The 18,635-nt window shown below is 47.5% G+C and overlaps 1 protein-coding gene across 8 annotated transcripts in view; it reads right to left on the bottom strand.

The window, feature by feature from the left end:
- The window catches only part of magi2a (membrane associated guanylate kinase, WW and PDZ domain containing 2a), a 206,139-nt gene that overhangs the window by 27,510 nt on the left and 159,994 nt on the right, over window positions 1–18,635 (bottom strand). For 7 of the 8 annotated variants that reach the window (XM_075471589.1, XM_075471590.1, XM_075471593.1 and 4 more), the window contains 2 exons: window positions 4,160–4,191; window positions 446–650 (listed from right to left, as the gene is read on the bottom strand). The exons of the other annotated variant lie outside the window; for it this stretch is intronic. In XM_075471589.1, coding sequence (XP_075327704.1) covers window positions 446–650; window positions 4,160–4,191 — 237 coding nt within the window. The remainder of the gene's footprint in view (window positions 1–445; window positions 651–4,159; window positions 4,192–18,635) is intronic. 8 annotated transcript variants of the gene reach the window in all.

Genomic DNA, 18,635 nt, shown 5'->3' with positions numbered 1-18,635 from the left:
CTACAACCCCATGCACACAAAAAAGGATACGTTCTAGTTTCTCTCCTGCTTAAAATTCTCACAGGGAATAAATGTGATGATGCACTGTGATGATATCATAAGAAGAAAATTACTTTTTCAATATTTTACAAGTCGGAGAATGGTAACATTATTGCGCTATGTCTCAACAGTAAAATGATCAGCTGCTGTATGGAGTGTTTGTTCATAAACGCATCAGGGTTTATATGTCTGGAAGTAAAGTTACTTTGAGTCAGTAAAAAGCCTGTCTGCAAATCTTGTGACGATAATCTAATGTCGAGGTACGAAAATTCAGCAAGACATCTTTCAGTTTGATAGAAAGAGAACATTTTTTTTTTTCTTAGTTTTTCTGAGGGAGTCCATCCCGGTTCATATCTTCTGTAGATAGGTGTGTGTTTTCACCTGCAATAGCAGCTCTGGTACTTACGCCTACTCTCATAGATAGCCCTGGACTTCTCAAATAGGTCATATGGATCTGGGTTAGCCAGTGCCAAGGCCTCGGAGGCTGAGTCAGGGACTGACGCCCTGTGAAGATGGTGTGTTGGGAAAGGGCTGTGGGGGATAACGGGAGCTGACAGGCTGGTCTGAGCGGGGCTGCTCTGGCCCTGCTGGCACTCCCACTGCTCCAGCACCTGCAAAGCACAGTGGCATGAGGGGTCAGTACTTCCCCTTCAGCTTTCCCACTTCTGATGCTCGACTTTAGCTTGTCACCAGGGTAAAAACACTAAAAACTGAAGCACAGTTTGCTAAAGAGGTTTGACCGTTCACTGATGCCCACCCCCCTAAAGTTACCAGACCTGTCAGGCTTTGTGCTCGCACAGCACATATTGGAGTTTACAGAGATAAAGGCAGCATATTTATCCCTCATCCTCAGACCGATAATAAAGCAAACTTCATATTTCCTAACAAAAATGTTGCTTCTGGCAGACTAATATTCAACTATCTGGAGACTCCATCTGATCGACTTGTTTATTTAAATGTCGGATAAAAAAAGATGAACAATTGTCTTCAGCTCTGGCAAAAAGGTAACAAGTTACCGTCAGCACCAGCTGATGATCCATGTAACCTTTCAGGGTGGTCGGTGCTGTATTACAGTGTATCATTTGTGATCTGAAATAAACGCTTATCGATTTATGGAAAAATGTTATCTAAAAAGGTAACACGCTAGATTATCTTAATCAGCCACAATATTGAAACCACTCAGAGGTGAGGTGAATTGATCATCTGCAATGCAATGTTGCACTGGTTGTTCCACATTGCCTCTGGGGGCATGATGAACCGCCTGAGGGATGCAACAAGGTGTTCCCCCGTCTTAGAAAGTCGCCAGAGAACAGGCATTCACATGGTGCGCCACAACAAGTGCAACAATGCTCCATGGAGGCCTCAACCTGTGACCCTGTGACAAACATCCCAGGATGTCCCACAGCGATCGACACAATAATCGGCAAGTAGTTTTAATATTGTGGCTAACTAGTGTAAATGAAATGAATGTTTAAATGCTTGTATTTTTTTTAAACATTTACTGTATAAAATATCTTTTTTTACAATTAGAATGGACAGGGGATTATCAGTAATCAATGAGTTTGGAAAATATGACACTAGAACATGTTAAAACATGGTTGGCTAAGTCACTGAAGCCCGATATAAGCACCTTATATCCAATGCTTTCTAAGCATATCCTTTAACCTCACTTACTAGAGATATACTTTTACTTTAACATGCCCTTGTTTTTAGTTATAGGGCTTGGTTGCTTGCTTGGTTGTGTAAATAGTGGGTGGTGATTAAATTGGCCAAGTAAGCTAATGTTTGCAGCCCATGTTAAAGTAGATACAGGCCATTTTTTATTTTATACATACAGAGTTTCACTCCAAGTATTGCGTTGTGGAGAAATCCAAAGCTTGACAGATCTGCTTTGCTGGGTAATGGTTACACAATAATGGAGAATTAGATATCAGATTGGATAGCAACTATTAGGGGGCGGGGCTTAGAGAACTATCAATTCAAGCAAGAAGTTAGTGGGGTTAGTTGTGGAAAACAGAACACGTTTTGTCCTAAACATAAAGGAATGTGATGCTTAAATGAATACATTTGAAGGGAGGTTTGACCTGATTTATCATTAAAAGATGCATCCTCTTGTCATAAACTACGACAGAGGAGTATGGTAGGTGTTTTAATTTCATTCAAAAAGACATTCGCAAATGTGCAAAAGTCTTTGAGGTGGTGGCGGCAGCTTTGACAACACCAGTCACTCAAGAGTGTCATCCTCGATGCGTCAGATAAGCCTGGCCGTATGAGTCATGGCACGACACTGAACAGATAGTGGAGAGGACATGTTGACATGTCAGAAAGTGTCAGAGAGGGATCCGGAGGGGACAACGAGCTCTCTGAAACCGAGACGGTGTGACTGGCTGCATATGCCGCACGCTTAATAATGAAAAACATGAGGAATCTAAAAGATGTACTGAGAATAAATATGAGCTTCATGAAAGCTCTGGGCAGGAATGAGAAGTGCTTCCACTCTTTGTGCTTTCAGATGTGTCAGGCATTTTTGTTAAGCACGTCTTTACGTGGCGGACTGCTGAGAGCATGGACTGGGAAGAGATGACTGTATCTCGGTCTCTCTTCTACTCCGTCTTTTTATTTGTCTGGAAAATTTTGGAGCAAGCATACTCTGTTAAGCATTTACTGAACAGAGAACATTGCAGGCAGCATACTTTTATAAGCCCGTCTTATTCAATAAAAATACCTGCAAGTGCCGCAGTATCAAAAACCTGTTACCTATACACTTGGCTGGATTGGACTGACAAATCTCAATAAGCTCATTTGCAAACAACGCTTTTGAAAGCTGCAGTCTGAGCATTGCTGACTGAGGGTTGATATAACAACAAGGCAATCCCTTGCTCTTTCCTTGTTAGTCAAATTACTTCATATTTCATTCTCAGAGCTGTGGAAGCCATCCTGTGACAAATGATACCTAATTAAACTGAGACAGCGCTGAGACTGAAGACTGCAGCTGAGGGAGAAATGCAGACCATGGTGGAGAGTCCAACAAAGGAACACTGAGCGGTAGAAAGAGACGGTGACCGGACAAGTGAGAGGCTCTGACTGCCGCATTTATGATGTTTAAAGCTTAGTGCATAGAATAACAGGTTTTTTTCTGAGAGCGATGCAGGGCACTGATTATGTAGAGAGGGAGCTGGAATGATACACAATGAAGGGATTTTAAGCCACAAAGTATCTTTAAAAGCTCTACAGCCGAGTTTTCCTCAGTTGTTAGTTGGAGTCTGGAATGGGGACAACATGGGCTGGGGTCGGGGACTGGTCAGAGCAGCGCTGGGAGGGTGCCCAGGCATGAAATGGATTACACACACAGTCGCACCAAGTGAAACAAAGAAGGATGGGCTGAAATACTTGTGTGAAGGCATATGAGCGTGACAAATGCATATAAAAGGCAAAGTGTATCTGATCTAAGAGGGCGTTTGGTGGATAGCATTGTTTGAGGGCCCAGGGACAACGAATGATGCCATGGCAGTTTATATATAAAATGGCAGGGGAAGCTGGAGAATGAGCTTAAAGGCAAGCTGGCAGAGCCACCACATGAGGGATTTAGCTTTGATGGGCAAAAAAGTAAATGCAGATAAGGGCGAAAGACATGACAAAGCAGCAAATGGAGGTCGTGAAAGTGCAGAGGAGCTTTTAAAAAGACAGAATCGAGAAATGTTATGAAATGAAGATAAAAGAGATGAAATCTGGGCCATGCCAAACAGGCTGATCACAGATGGATAGCAACACTATAGCCGTGGCATGATAGCATAATGCAAATCCCCTAATGGCACCGAGTCAGGCTGTGAATCAAGTCTGACTTGCAGGATCAATGTCACTTGGACTTTTTGCCCTCCCGTAACGATGCAAACGGCCACAAAGCTAAGTGTTGTAAAAGCCACATACATATGAGTCATCAGTAGAGTTAGTATGAAAGTGGAGAGGCAGAAAATAAATTTCTTTATTTTACAAATGAATCAAAGAGTCACATACAGTATGCACACAGCAGCTGCTAGTACTAAAGAGAAGAGCTTTCATAAACTCATGATTAAAAGCAGAAATGGGGACAGTCCTGATTTTTGAGGCTGGTGCATGTTACCTGCTTTGGGGTCTTCCAGGGTGAATAGTGACCTGTAATGTTGAGAGAACAAAAATATGCTTTAGGCTGAAAAAGATGGTAAAAACTGGTCTTAAGTTTAACAAAAAAACACAAAGAAAACCTCTAAATTATAAATAAAGTGAAATGAAGATAATCACTCAAGTTGTTTTTGAATGGTAAAGATGACAAAGAAAGAGACATGGAAAAAAGAAGCATGAAAACACAAAGCAGGAGATGGCAAATGAATATGTGCGCACATCAACAACTATTGATGTGTTTTGATGGTAGAAGGAGACTGAAGTAAGACCTCAAAAAGTTGAACTTAAAAAAAAAAATAGATCAACTATTGTGTTCCTGAAACGGATAAATCTCTCTTTAGCTGCTCAACGCTTCACTACAATGTGAGCAGGCTCAGTGCAGCAGGATGATGGGAACTTGTTTCTTTGTTTTGTTGAAAACAGCTGCCTGCCGTTGAAAACGCAACAACAAAAGCCAAAAGACAAGAACATGACTGACAACATGACGGAATTTCAGAAAACACAAAATCTAGACTGAAAACGTTGAAAAGACCAAAAAGACAACAGCATTTGAGAAAAAATGACAACGAAACAGAAAGGTCAACGGTGAGACCAAAAAAAAAAGAAGCAAAACAAAAAAGATTGAATCATAAAAATTTCACCACCAAACTAAAAGCACAACATTTTAACAATGAAGCACAAAATACAAGAAAAATTGAAATATCGTCTTCTAAAATTGCTTTGCGTTCTCTGAAGTGTTGGTTGTTGTGTTTTCTAAATCATATGTTCTCGTCTTCTGCTTTGTTGGAATGCTTTTGTCAGTTTTCTGACATGTTGTGTTGTTTTGTTGTTGCGTTTCCTTGTTGTGTTTTATCAAATTATTCCGACTTTTTTGTTTTCGTTGTGTTTATACTTCAGGGCCATCGTACAAATCTCCACATGTGACCTCTTGTGTTGATTTTCATGTGACGGAGGGCTGACCTTACAGTTGCGCAACCTAATACATTAGTCCTTGGAGCGCACTTGGGTTGTTTTCTTATGGCCGTGCGACCAAAAAGAACATTTGTGACTCAATCACTGATCTGTCAGGGACCCCAGAAAGAAAACGGCACTACGTAAATGCTCTGACTTTCAGTTAAGTGGGTTCAGTTTGTAATACAGCACAGCAAAGTAAAGGGCACACTGCCTCTTCTCTTCGTCCAATCCATCTAGTGATGACCTTTCCAAATGTATTCCACACATTTCTGCCATTTACAGCATTGTTCAAGCCCAACAACAGGAAATCTACACTGAGAATGAAAGAGAGCTGTCTGTAGAAAGCACAGCAGCAGCAGCTGACTTATATTTTTGCATTAAAACAGACACAATGTAATGAAGCACTATCTGTTCAGTCGGATTCATAGAAGAATGTAAAAAAAAAAAAACTAAAAAAAAAAAAAAAAGGTGCATGCTCCAGCTTCCAGATTCAATTCTCTCCTTTTTTTTTTTTTTTTTCTCCTTGTCCTGTCCAGTATTATGGCAGCAGAATTGTAATCTGAATACCGTTTATGCTAAACACATTTGCTATGCCAAGGGAAGCTTTTTTTGTTTTTCAAGTGCTGCCACAGTCTTCCCTTTTGGACAAGCATGGAAATAGAGGAATCAAATTATGGGGTGACTGCACGAATTATGCGCCTGCTCCCCCAGCCTCGGCCTGGCCAGTCTCCAATCACACTCGAAAAAAACATTTGTCTCACCCAGCGGACAGTGACAGAAATGAACAAAAGTTAAGTTTATAAGAGTTTCAACATCCCTCCGTCAAAACAAGCCAAAAAGGTTAAAGGTTGTCCTTTAACCCCCCCCCCCCCAAAAAAAAAACCCAAAACAGTTATAGCAGCTTATCAAAAACTCAATACCAATTTCTTTTTCAATGCCCATAGGAGTGCTTTATCTCAGAACAAGAAAAAAATAGAACCGCGAGAGACAGAGGATTTCTGCTTCTCCACCATTAGAAGGTCAATCAATAAAAAGCTTTCCAGAATACCTACATTTGAGTCAGTATGAAGGACGCAGCGGAAAACAATAGTGGAGTCCTCTGTGTGGGTGACAGAACCTGAGCCAAACCAAGCAGACAAAAGAGGGGCAGTATGAGGCGCCACTAACTGAGGTGATCCGCTGGGTAAAGTCACTGTTCACTCAGGCACACCAGACATTTTGTTGGATGCGTGTGTCAGAGTGCCCCGTGGCTGTAAGTTGAGAAAGTCTGGGTGGAATGAGCTGTCCGTGGTGCTGAAAGCTCTCGGACCGAATGCTAATCAGATCTGTCAGCTCGACTGCCGGGAGCTACAGGAACCCCGCAGAGTCCAACTTGCACTTAAGTTTTGAGTTAACCCGGGTCATGCCCTACTAACAGTGTCGCTGTCTCCCGATGCACACAAGATTCCTTTTGCACTAGTTTTTGGAATAACTCAACTGTTTCATACTGATATGACTGAGCATATATATATTTCAACGCCCTGTGTCAGCGCTGGCATGGCTTCAGGAAAAAGAAAAAAAGTTTAATTTTTTAAACTAGAAAAAGGAAATGACTCCAGAAGTGCTGCAGATTTCTGAAAGAGGATTGATTCAGTGGTTTGTAACAAATATAACAAATTCTAACTGGCGCAATTCTAACTCATACAAGTGTAAATGGTGTCAGAAAAGGCTTCGAAACAAAATAAAACACCACCTCCACTTATTTTTGAGTGTCCTCATGCTCCTTTAAACTGCATTACTGCGGTGGTGGTTGAAGGCCATGTAGCACCGTCACTTTGCCCAACTCTTCAGCACCAGAATGAATCAGGCATACTAGCCCTGCGTGAATGTGCAAACGGTGGTAGAGGCAAAGGTTGAAATGGGACAGGGCCTAAGTGGGAATGTGTGTTCTGGGAGAGGTGGGGTATACAATAGTAAAATGTTTAACGCAGTGGTACTAGATCCTATTGCTGAAAAAAAAGACTGTAAAAACCCCTTAAAAATGGTCTCATTTTTACCTAAAAGGGACTAAACTTGATTCAACAAGTATGTTCTCCTCCAAACCACAGAAAACAGAGTTGACAAACTTTGAACCATGAAGCTTTGTGCCTGCAAAAGATGTATAATTTGATTGAGAATAACAATGTATTCCAAAAATAAAAGAGGCAGGGTATGTATTAAGTGGTTCAACAATACATCCCTGTGATTTCAAAATATGTAGGGAAAAAGAATGAAGAGGAAAACAGAAAGTGCCAGAGCGTCTGCTGTGTGCGAGTTCAATCAAAAGATCTCTTTAATTTTACAATAAGAAGCATTTTGATTTTGCAAATGAGGCAACAGTACAAGAACTGATGGTGAGTCTGGAAGCTTTCCTCGACAACTTGGGCAGAAAACTGATTCTATCCACTGATATTGTGACACGTTCTCACCTGATGTTCTCTAAAATAAGCCGTGTACACGGCACATGCTTGAATATGCGTGATGTGAAAGTTCAGAACAGCATGTTAACCAACAACCCTCACGCAATCACCGTTTAATCACTTCATATCAATAAAAGCCAAATGGAGCGCCCGTTTTGTTTAATGGGCAACTAAGGCAAGTAATTCTATTCCTCCCACACACATGGAGGAGATATTGAGCACAATTTTGTGCTCTGTGATCTCATTTTGATGGTGATAAAGCTTCAGACCATCAGGTTTGTTTAAGCTATTATATTTATTCTGTGATATCAGCATCTTGTCATATATGCAGAGCTCCAGGCTGTCTTCCTTGGGCAGCCAGGATTGGATGTTGATCCCTGGTGTACACCACCTCAGTTTTATAACTTGTAGGGATGATCTTCAAGTGTGAACAAGGCTGCCAGTCTGACCTACTGGCAGAGAGCCAAACTAATCCCCATCTCACTCTTTCTTCCCCTTCTCTGTCTTTTGTTTCCAACTATCTTGTACACGCACACAGATGATGAATCACTGTCTAGTTACACCCTGATTCCCTTAGAGGCTGGAGGAGGCTCAGTGAATCAACCCCTTCTTTTCTTTTCCTACAAAGAGGACCTTCACCGGAGGTCGGCAGAGTTTCTAAGAAGCTTCTGGTTGTATCAGGTGAAAGGTTAAAACCAGACAGCTGATTCATGGTGTAGAATTTACCCGTGGCGGCATAAGAAAGGAGGGATTATGCACTGCAAGTGTGTGGCCGCTTATGCGCTGCCTTCAGATGTAGGAAAGTGTGTGCCTGGCTGAAGTGTAGGGGTGCACGCAACCTGTGCGAGTCAAACCATGTGGCTCAGCACGCGAGTGTGTGGGCGGGCGTCAGGGAGGAAGAAAGTGGTGTGTTAGTGGAAGCTAAATGGCCGAGCGTAGATGTGAAAGAGCTGAAAGTCCCTGCTGCTAATTGGAGCTCTGCCGGTGCTGCAACATGGACACAGACTGTTAATGGTTTAGGTAGCCACTAATGAGCCAGTCTGTCAAGCACACACACACACACACACACACACACACACACACACACACACACACACACACACACACACACACACACACACACACAGCCAGGATAATTACTAGGAATTAGAGAAAGAGTTCCCATTTGCTGGGCAATAACAGCTCAGGAGTCACGCTAAAATTTACGGGATGGCTAAATATCATAATGATATACTGAGCTTGGGCTTCATCAAGTTATTTAGGCTTAATTGACTGGAAGGTTTGAAAAGAAAAAAACCTTAGCTCTGGATAGTGAACTGCTGGTCAGTGAACCTTAAACATTTACCATTTTTTCTTTGACACAAAGCATGGCCATATTTTGGATTGTGCAGCAGCTTTAATAAGCAATAAACACTGAGTGAGGCGGGATGGGGATCTAAACATCCTGCTTATATCTGAGAGAACAAGATAGAGTTAACAAGATAGAGAGAGAACAAGATAGAGTTCAAGATAAAGTTCAACTCTTGTTTCACTGTGTGTCCATTCACTGGTGTGTGTTGTCCTTTTCCCCCGAACATTTCTTTGGCAATATAGAAGCACCAAAGCCACGTGGTTAGATTTGGAAAATTAAATACCTGGTTAGACTGAGGGGGAAGACAAAAAAAAAATAAAAAGCCTACATAGTTCAGAAGATAGACAAAACAAACAACAATTGCCCAGTAAAACTGATCCACATCATTACCGGGACATCTAAAGAGAAGAATGTACTTCCTAAAAGCTGATAAAGAAAACCCAAATCAACAAATGAGACAATAACACAGTTCTGTACCTGATCAAGAAGGGTTCAGAAGCACTACAACTTTGCAGCCAAATTCTGCCTCTACAGTATATCTTAAAAGACAGAACACTGAGGGAAACAATGCAACTCCCACCTTCGACAGGATGTGTGAAAGGGCCTTTTGTGTGAGGGAGAGTCATCGCCGTGGAGCACGTTGCACTGGACACCGATGCAGTTGTCACACCTTTGATTCCGCAACACCAATAGGCTATTGCTGCCTCTTTTTGGTCAGAGTGAATGGGGGAAAAAAAAGTGAGCAATGGAGGCAAAAAGAGGGCGTCTTCTTTGTCTCTTTGAGCTTTTGCTTTCAATATCTGGTGGGACATCTGTGGGCACGGTTCAACTCTGGGACATCAGTGGGTTTTCTTACATGAGCTGCCAACTTTAGGTACTTTAACATCATTCCTGATGGATTAGGCCACTTGTGTTCTTTGAGTTACTGCCTTGTTGTATGCCCCATGTTTCTCTCGGGATTCATTACAGTACATCAATTTAGCTCTATCTCTGCTCTATCTCTTGAACTGAAGCCAACCGTGTTACAACCAATTCACAACCATCCACATGTGTTTTCCCTGATATTTACCTTAAAAATGAGCTGACATAAAAGATTCTGGGCCTGATGCGGAATGCAGCAGAAGACTTGCCTCGTCTTAAGATAACAACAGACATCTACAAGCAACTTAAGGCCAGGTAATTAACATAATATTAAAAAAACGGAAGCATAAAATCGATTGCGAGTTCTATTTCATCCCTACTGACCGCCAGAGGCGGTGCTGAAAGCACAGAATATCCCTTCGCGCATGCGCCGTTCGAGTAGTAATACCAACAGAGTCACACCTGTGACATGTCGGGTGATCAATCAGAGGCTATATAGCCTGGTGTCATCCAACACTCTGTTCCTTTTTCTTCTCGCGTGCGGTTCGCTTGCACAGCATCAACCTATCTTTCTTGGTCATTTCGCCGTCGTCTGATGGCCCATTGCCTGTTGGCGGGAGCAGCGATATTTCGCCCTCCTAGGGGCTGCGACGAGTTACTCTGGGACCGATCTCCCGACTCACAGGTTGGTGTTGTGGTGCGCACACTTCGGTGGCTACTTTCTAGCCTCTCCAGTGTTGTTGCGCTTTAAAATTGGACGGTGGCGCCTTGGCCTACCGCTTTTTCAGTTAACCTAAGCTACATGCGTGGCCTCAGTTTTTTTTTGGTTTACTCGGTTGCGGTGGCGTGTCGCCCCCTCTCCCGATGTTACACGGCTGATTGTTTGGCTTCCTAAACTAAGCTACCGGCGGTAACCTCTGTGTTTTGTTTGCCTTAAACAGTACGGTGGCGTTCGCCCCCTCTCTCCCGATGGGATACAGCTGATTGTCTAGCTGTTTTTTTGTATTGAGCTACCTTTTGTAGCAGCTGTGTTTCGTTTGCTGTGATTGGTGATGGCGCGTTCGCCCCCTCTCCCGATATTAAACAGCTGAGTATTTAAGTTCTGATCTAAGCTACCTGCGGTAGCTTCCAAGTTCTGGTCGCTTCGATCGGTTATGAGACGTTTCGCCCCTTCTCCCGATATTGACCAGCTGAGTATTTAAGTTCTGAACTGAGCTGCCTGCGGTAGCTTCCGAGTTCTGTTTGCTTGGATCGGTTATGGTGGCGCCTCGCCCCCCTCTCCCGATATTTACCGGCTGATTATTCAGTTTTACACTGAGCTGCCTACGGTGGCATCTGTCTTGTTTGCTTGATTGGTGAAGGAGCGTTTCGCCCCCTCTCCCATGACCAGCTGATTTTCCAGTTTTGGACTGGGCTGCCTGTGGTAGCTTCCGAGTGGTTTGGTGGCGTTTCGCCCCCCTCTCCCGGTTTTACCTGACGTCTCACTCAATTTTTTTCATTGAAGCTTATTTGGGAAGGCTGCGTTTCGCCCCTCTCCCAGCTTTGGTGGACGTCTCACTCTGTTTTTTTTCATTGAAGCTTATTGGGAAGGCTGCGTTTCGCCCCTCTCCCAGCTTTGGTGGACATCTCACTCTGTTTTGCGCTGAGATTTGATCGGTGAGCCCCCTCTCCCGGTGGTAGCCACTTACTCAGTTTTGGTTGCCTTAACAGGTGAAGGCAGCGTTTTCGCCCCCTCTCCCGGTTTTGGCTAGCCGCTTGTTCGGTTCTGGCTGCTTTAATTGGCATTGAGCGTTATTTGGTGAAGGCTGCGTTGTCGCCCCCTCTCCCAACTTTCGCGGACGGATCACTCTGTTTTGCGCTGAGCTTTAACTGGTGACGGCTGCGTTTTCGCCCCCTCTCCCAGTTTTTGGGTTTGGATTGTAGTCCGGTGTTCTGGACGTGGCTGCCGGTGTCAGCTCCCCCGGTCTTGCGGCCTGCGGTTGAGCTCAGGTCAGCTCCAAACATGGATGGCTCCCACGGTTGTGCGGGTTGTGGGACCATGCTTCAGGCAGATGATGGCCACGATCTGTGCCCTGCCTGCCTTGGGCATGATCACCTGGTGGAGGCCCTATCAGAAAATCCCTGCATGAACTGCAGTTACATGCCCCATGCCGTGAGGGTGACTCGGCTGGCCCAATTGCGCCCCGAGGTTGACAATGACATCCCTCTTTCTGGGCAGGTGACCCTTCCTAGGCGCTCGAAGCGCCGGAGTGAGGCCGCGGCCTCTGTGGCTCCTCCTAAGAGGAGTCGAGCCAAGGCTGATCGGGGCCTTTCCACAATGGTGGAGCGTTTGTCTGCGGAACTTGCAGAAATGAAGTCCCTTTTCCAGGCACACCAGCTGGGTCCTTCGGTGGCTGGGTCCTCTTCTCCCCCCATGCCTGAGTTGGCACCCGAGGAGGACGCGTTGTCTTTGGCTGCCTCCGCCTCTCACTTTAGGAGTGAGGAGGGGGCGCAGTCGTCTCGTACAGGGTCTGGCTCGCTCTCTTCGTCTCAGGGGGCAGCTAGTGGGTCGAGCGACGGCTCTATGCGGGACGTCATGCAGATGGCGTTGGGGCAGCTGCAGTTGACCGTCCCGCAGGCGCAGGAGTCGGCTCCCGGTAGCGCCTTTTTCAGGCGCGGACAGGCCCCTGCTCCATTCCTTGTCCCGTCATCCGAGGAGTACCTGAAGGAGCTACACGCTTGTTGGCGGGACCCCAGAGCCTTTTCCCGCCTCTCCCCAGATGGTCGCGTATTGGAGGCTATGCATGAGTCGGCTAAAGCAGGCTTGGATCGCATGCCTGCGGTTGAGCCCGCTGTGGCCTCACTCATTGTGGCGCCGGATGAGGCCCTCCGTCGTGATGTTCGGTGCCCACGGGCTCAATGCCGTGTTACAGACGACTTTCTCTGTAGAGCCTATAACGCCGGGGCGCGCGCTGGCCGCCTTGGCAATTCCTTGGCGCACCTCATGTTCGCCCTTTCTTCATCCCTACAAGACTCTGGTGGGGCCACTACTGCGACTGGCTTTAGTGATGCTGCGCTTCAGGCTTTTGCGCTGATGACTAGGGAGCTTGGGCGCGTGATGTCTTTCTTGGTTCAGGCTCGTCGACAGGTCTGGCTGGCACAGTCTCCGCTGACTGAAACAGGTCGTCGGACCCTCCGTGGGGTGCCTGTGGTGCCAGGGGAATTGTTTGGCTCGGCTGCCTTGGAAGCGCTGGAACGGACTGTTCAGGCGCGGAACACCAGGCAGCAGCTTTCAGGCCTGAGCAGGGGTATGCCCCCCCCTCGGCGGACATGGCACCCGCAGGCGGGCCGCAGTAATATGCCGCCACCTCGGGGTCGTGCTCGGGGTTCCCCGGCCGCACGACAGGGGCCCAGCAGGGCCTTTCGTGAGCCAGTCCGCCAACCAGCCAGGCAGGCCCGTGACCCAAACTCTGGCCGCCACCCCTCCAGGGCCCCTAGGGGCCGTGGGGGCAGACGGTGATGCCTCCAGGCCGACCGTCGGATTTTATTCCCGTCAGCAGCTCCGTTATTGGGCTACTCGTACGGGGGACCCATGGGTGGTTGCGACTCTGACCCATGGTTACCGGCTACAATTCCGACGGCGGCCTTACATTTCACGCCGGGTCAGGGTGACCGTGATCACCGACCCGGTAAAAGCCCATGCATTAGACCAGGAGCTTTCCGCCCTCCTGGCCAAAGGCGCGATCGAGGCAGTGGATCCTCTGCAGCAACCCAGAGGCTACTACTCAACGTACTTCCTCGTCCCCAAAAAGACGGGCGGATTTCGTCCCATTCTGGATCTCAGGGGACTGAATCGATATCTCAAGGTACTGCCCTTTCACATGCTCACGACAGCAGAGGTCCTTCAGACTGTCGCGAGGAACGAGTGGTTTACCTCAATAGACTTGACGGACGCGTACTTCCATGTACCTATTGTGGCAGAACATCGCCGTTTTCTCCGGTTTGCCTATCAGGGTCGCCACTGGCAGTTCCGAGTGCTCCCATTTGGCCTCTCTCTTTCCCCGAGGGTATTCACTCGGTGTGTGAAAGCAGCCCTCTCTCCTCTGCGGGCCTGCGGAATGAAGGTGCTTACATACCTCGACGATTGGCTTCTTTGCGCTCCATCCCGAGCACACGCTTTTCGCGATACGGATCGTCTGCTTGGTCACGTGTCCCAGTTGGGCCTCCAGGTCAACTCGGAGAAGAGCTGCCTGACCCCGTCTCAGGCGACCATTTTTCTGGGGGTGTTTCTGGACTCGCCTTCCATGCGGGCTTACCCATCTGCCCAACGGGTGACCGACATACTCCAGTTGGTCGGCCGATTCAGGCGGGGCCGGCAGTTATCTTACATCACCTTCCTGCGGCTACTGGGCAAACTGACATCAGTCACCCGGGTCGTGCCCTTGGGTCTGCTGTCTCTGCGCCCCTTTCAGAGGTGGCTCAACAGCTTCCGCCTGGATGCCAGGCGGCACAGGCATCGCCAACTCCTGGTGACAGGGTCATGTCTTCGTGTCCTGAGGCCATGGAGGGACAGGAGCTATTTGTCCAGGGGTGTCCCCATGGGGATAGTTGTGTGTCGGAGAGAGGTGGTTACGACGGATGCCAGCCATACTGGATGGGGGGGGCGGTATGGCAACACAGAGCGGCTCAGGGCCGCTGGGGCCGACGGGATCGCTCCAGGCACATAAATGTACTGGAGCTGCGTGCGGTGCATTTGGCACTCAGACGCTTTATGCCCCATCTGGAAGGGAAACATGTCCTTATCCGGTCGGACAACACCTCCGCGGTCTACCACGTCAACCATCAGGGTGGCACCAGATCAGCACAGCTGCTGGAAGTGGCCACAGACCTCCTGGAATGGGCCTCTCCTCGCCTGTCCACCCTGCGGGCAGTGTACTTGCCTGGGCGGCACAACCACGTCGCGGACACTCTTTCCCGCCAGGCGACTGCTCCGGGAGAGTGGTCCCTTCACGGCGACGTGGTGCTCAGGATCTGGGACCTCTTTGGTCAGGCGGAGGTGGACCTTTTCGCCACGGAGGAGTCGACTCAATGCCCCCGATGGTATTCCCTTACGGGGGCGTCAGGTGCACTGGGCCAGGATGCATTGGCTCATCCTTGGCCGAGGGGCCTCCTGTATGCTTTCCCACCCCTGTCTCTGATTTGGCCTACTCTTCGGAGAGTTGCCGAGGAGGGCCACAGACTGTTGCTGGTGGCTCCGTGTTGGCCGGCACGGCCGTGGTTCCCGCTTCTACGGAGCCTGTGTCGCGGCGCCCCATGGTGTCTCCCGAACAGGAGGGATTTGCTGTCCCAGTTGGGGGGGCTACTGTGGCACCCCAATCCCCAACGCCTCCGGCTGTGGGTTTGGCCACTGGACGGCTTGAGCAGCTGTTGACCGGTCATTCTAAACCCGTCAGACGCACCCTTTTGAGTGCCAGGGCACCCTCTACTCGCCAGCAATATGAGAACAGGTGGCGGCTGTTTTCCCGGTGGTGCTTTGCCCGCAAGGTTGATCCAGTCACCTGTACAGTGTCCACTATACTGGAGTTTCTCCAGTCTCTTCTTGACAGGGGCCGCTCTCCCTCAACGCTTAAGGTGTACGTCGCGGCCATTTCATCTGGTCATGCTGGCTTTGAGGGCTGTACTGTGGGGAGCCATGAACTGGTCTCCCTGTTTATGCGGGGCGCTCGTCGGTTGCACCCACCGATGGCCCCACGGGCCCCAGTTTGGGATCTGCCCCTGGTGCTGGAAGCTCTGTGCCACCCTCCATTCGAACCTTTGGAGCTGGCGGACCTCAGGTGGCTGTCGTGGAAAACTGCCTTTCTGCTGGCTATTGTCTCGGCTAAGAGGGTCAGCGAGCTACATGCTCTTTCGGTCAGCCCTTCCTGTCTCAGGTGGGGTGCTGAGGACTCTGGAGTCACCTTGTGGCCAAACCCGGCATTTCTGCCTAAGGTGTTGCCTCGTTCGCATTGCAACCGGCCATTGAGGTTGGCACGATTCCGACCCGTGTCGGAAGGTACTGCTGGTGGGTCTCGGTCGTTGTGCCCAGTGAGGGCACTGGAGGCGTACATTGCAGCCACTGCTGCTATTCGACGCTCAGACCAGCTGTTCCTGTGTTATGGAGGCCCTAGGTTGGGTTGTCCCCTTTCCAAACAGCGCCTCTCCCACTGGATCGTGGATGTCATCTGCCACGCCTACGCTACGGGACGCTGTTCCCCTCCCGTTGGGGTGAAGGCACACTCTACCAGGAGCGCCTCTGCTTCCTGGGCTGCCCTGAGAGGGGTTCCGATGGAAGCGCTATGTGCTGCTGCATCATGGGCTTCCCCGAGCACGTTCACCCGTTTCTACAGGGTGAATGTGGCCTCCCCTCATCCTCTGGATCAGGTTCTGCGGCGAGGGTCCTCTGAGCCTTCTCAATGAGGTATTTGCTCTGGATTCCTCGTGACGCCGCTGGTATTAGTCATTCAGTGCTTTCAGCACCGCCTCTGGCGGTCAGTAGGGATGAAATAGAACGAAAGTTACGTATGTAACTACGGTTCTATGAATCCCGGATGACCGCCAGAGCTTCTCTGTCACTCAGAATCCTTGCATTACGCGAGAAGATTCTGTAGGAACAGAGTGTCGGATGACACCAGGCTATATAGCCTCTGATTGATCACCCGACATGTCACAGGTGTGACTCTGTTGGTATTACTACTCGAACGGCGCATGCGCGAAGGGATATTCAGTGCTTTCAGCACCGCCTCTGGCGGTCATCCGGGATTCATAGAACCGTAGTTACATACGTAACTTTCGTTTTCCTGTGCTGGATTTTTTTTTTGTCCTCCTTCTGATGTCTCTGTTAGTTTCCTAGCAACATCAAATGCTCCCTTAAGTACAAAAACTAGCATTGAGGATTACTTTCATAGACACGACCCCGAATCTTCACCAAGATCTCGTCAACATTTAAAGGTGATCTGGTGCTGCTGAAGGGATCAGGCAGAACGTTTTCGACAATAAGTGGTGCAGTGTTTGGCACAAGGTGCCACTTTTTTTCCTGATTGTCTCTTTTGTTGATGTCAATTATAAGTGATTGTTACCAAGATTATTGATTCTAAAGAGTTACCTGCTGTAGGCTACCTTTACACGGAAACGATCTGAAACCAAAACGCAAAAGTGGCGTTTCGTTTTCACTTTTAAATCTACGTTTAGATGAGCGTTTTAGGGTGAAACTCTGCGTGCATACGGAAACGCAAAAGTGTGTGACGTTTCATTATCGATGCAGTAAACACGCCAGATGGCTAGGTGGCAACACCACCAAGACCAAGTCTTTCTACCACTCCATTCATGAAGTTATCCCACCACTGAGAAGTCCTCCCAGGTCTCACCCACATCTGTCTAGGTCGCCTGCCCTCTCTAAGAACTTCAAGAATTTCGAGAACGTACTTCATATTTTTGGTCTGTTCTTTACTACTCTCGCTCATCATTGCTGTTATGTGATGAAATGACTCTTGAACGTCAATTACCGAGGCGAGTTGAAAGTCCGCAGGGACGGACATGTTGATAGCCTACTGATGTGTTTCCCACGGTTTTCTGGCGCTTTATTATGCTTGTCACGTCATTTCTATGTGATGAGAAACGCAATTTTGCATTTTCATCGTTTACATGGTGGCGCGACAGTGGAGCGTTTTCAAGAATTCCACTCTGGGGGGCGTTTTCATTTTTTTGCGTTTTCATGCCCCCGAAACGCCGTTTCCATCTAAACGATATAGTGCATCCGCAAAAAGGTTTTGCGTTTTTAACCCGTTTTCGTTTCCGTGTAAACGGCCCCTTAAGCTACTGTGTCCATGACAACACCAACTTGAGCATGAAATGCAGAGACTGCAGCATGTCGACTCTCCTTTATTTCTTTTATTTAAATTCTCACTCTGCTGTCACATTTTTCCTCTGCACATTGGTGTTTCTACTTCACTGAGTCATTTTCCTCGATTTCTGCCTCCTTTCAGTTCCTCTCTGTATTTTATGTGTACAGCTAAAGACCCGCCGCTCAAACAAAATGTACGTGGGAGAGTCCTGTCATTATTTATGAAACTCAGTCTGCGAAACCCTCGTCTCACCGGTCATTTCAGATTTCTGATGATGGACTTAGGAAGGTGCTGTCATAGCAACTGTCCCATTAAGACAGCTCTATAGTTATATGTAGAAGATAAAAAAAACATAAAAGCTGTCAATCTCTGCATGTAAAGAGGTGGTGGCTCTGTCAGCAAAATCAAAGGGAAGTTCATTAAGCTTCTTGTGCTCGTTCAGTCTCCTGCTTCAGATTAGAAGGAACCGTGTGCCTGCCCTTGAACTGGCAAACATTTGAAGATGGTGGCCAGAGATCGAAGCGTGTCGTTGGTTTGGTGACTGATATCAGTCAGTCGTCTGGTGGCACAATCCCTTCTGTGGCAGGTGCCATGCGGGGGGTCCAAAGCAGTGGGCCAAACTGCTGTGAAGAGGCAACTCATCATTCCAGCAGCATGGTGACAGTTTTATTTGGCTGGTAATAGCCAGGAAAACTGTATAGAGCACACCTTTTTCATGAAGTTAGATGGCAAAAGAAAATTAATTGAATTGATCGCGTTGGTGAAAGTTTTGTTCAGAAACAGAAATATTTACAGCCCCTCTTTCCTTGTCAAAATGTCATGACATTAAATGATTTCAATGCTTGGATCATTTTCTAAAATCCCTGTAACAAACAACTTGTGATAAGTAAGAGCATTTTAAGTTAATGCGTTTTTGACGATCACATGACAAAGACCAAACAGCACAATTGAGATTGAACTGATTTGCCTGTAATT

The sequence above is a fragment of the Odontesthes bonariensis genome, chromosome 8 (assembly GCF_027942865.1).
Source record: "Odontesthes bonariensis isolate fOdoBon6 chromosome 8, fOdoBon6.hap1, whole genome shotgun sequence".
NCBI classification, from domain to species: Eukaryota; Metazoa; Chordata; class Actinopteri; order Atheriniformes; family Atherinopsidae; genus Odontesthes; species Odontesthes bonariensis.
The sequence above is the reverse complement of the archived record's forward strand: the minus strand, read 5'-3'. Positions and strand labels throughout refer to the sequence as shown.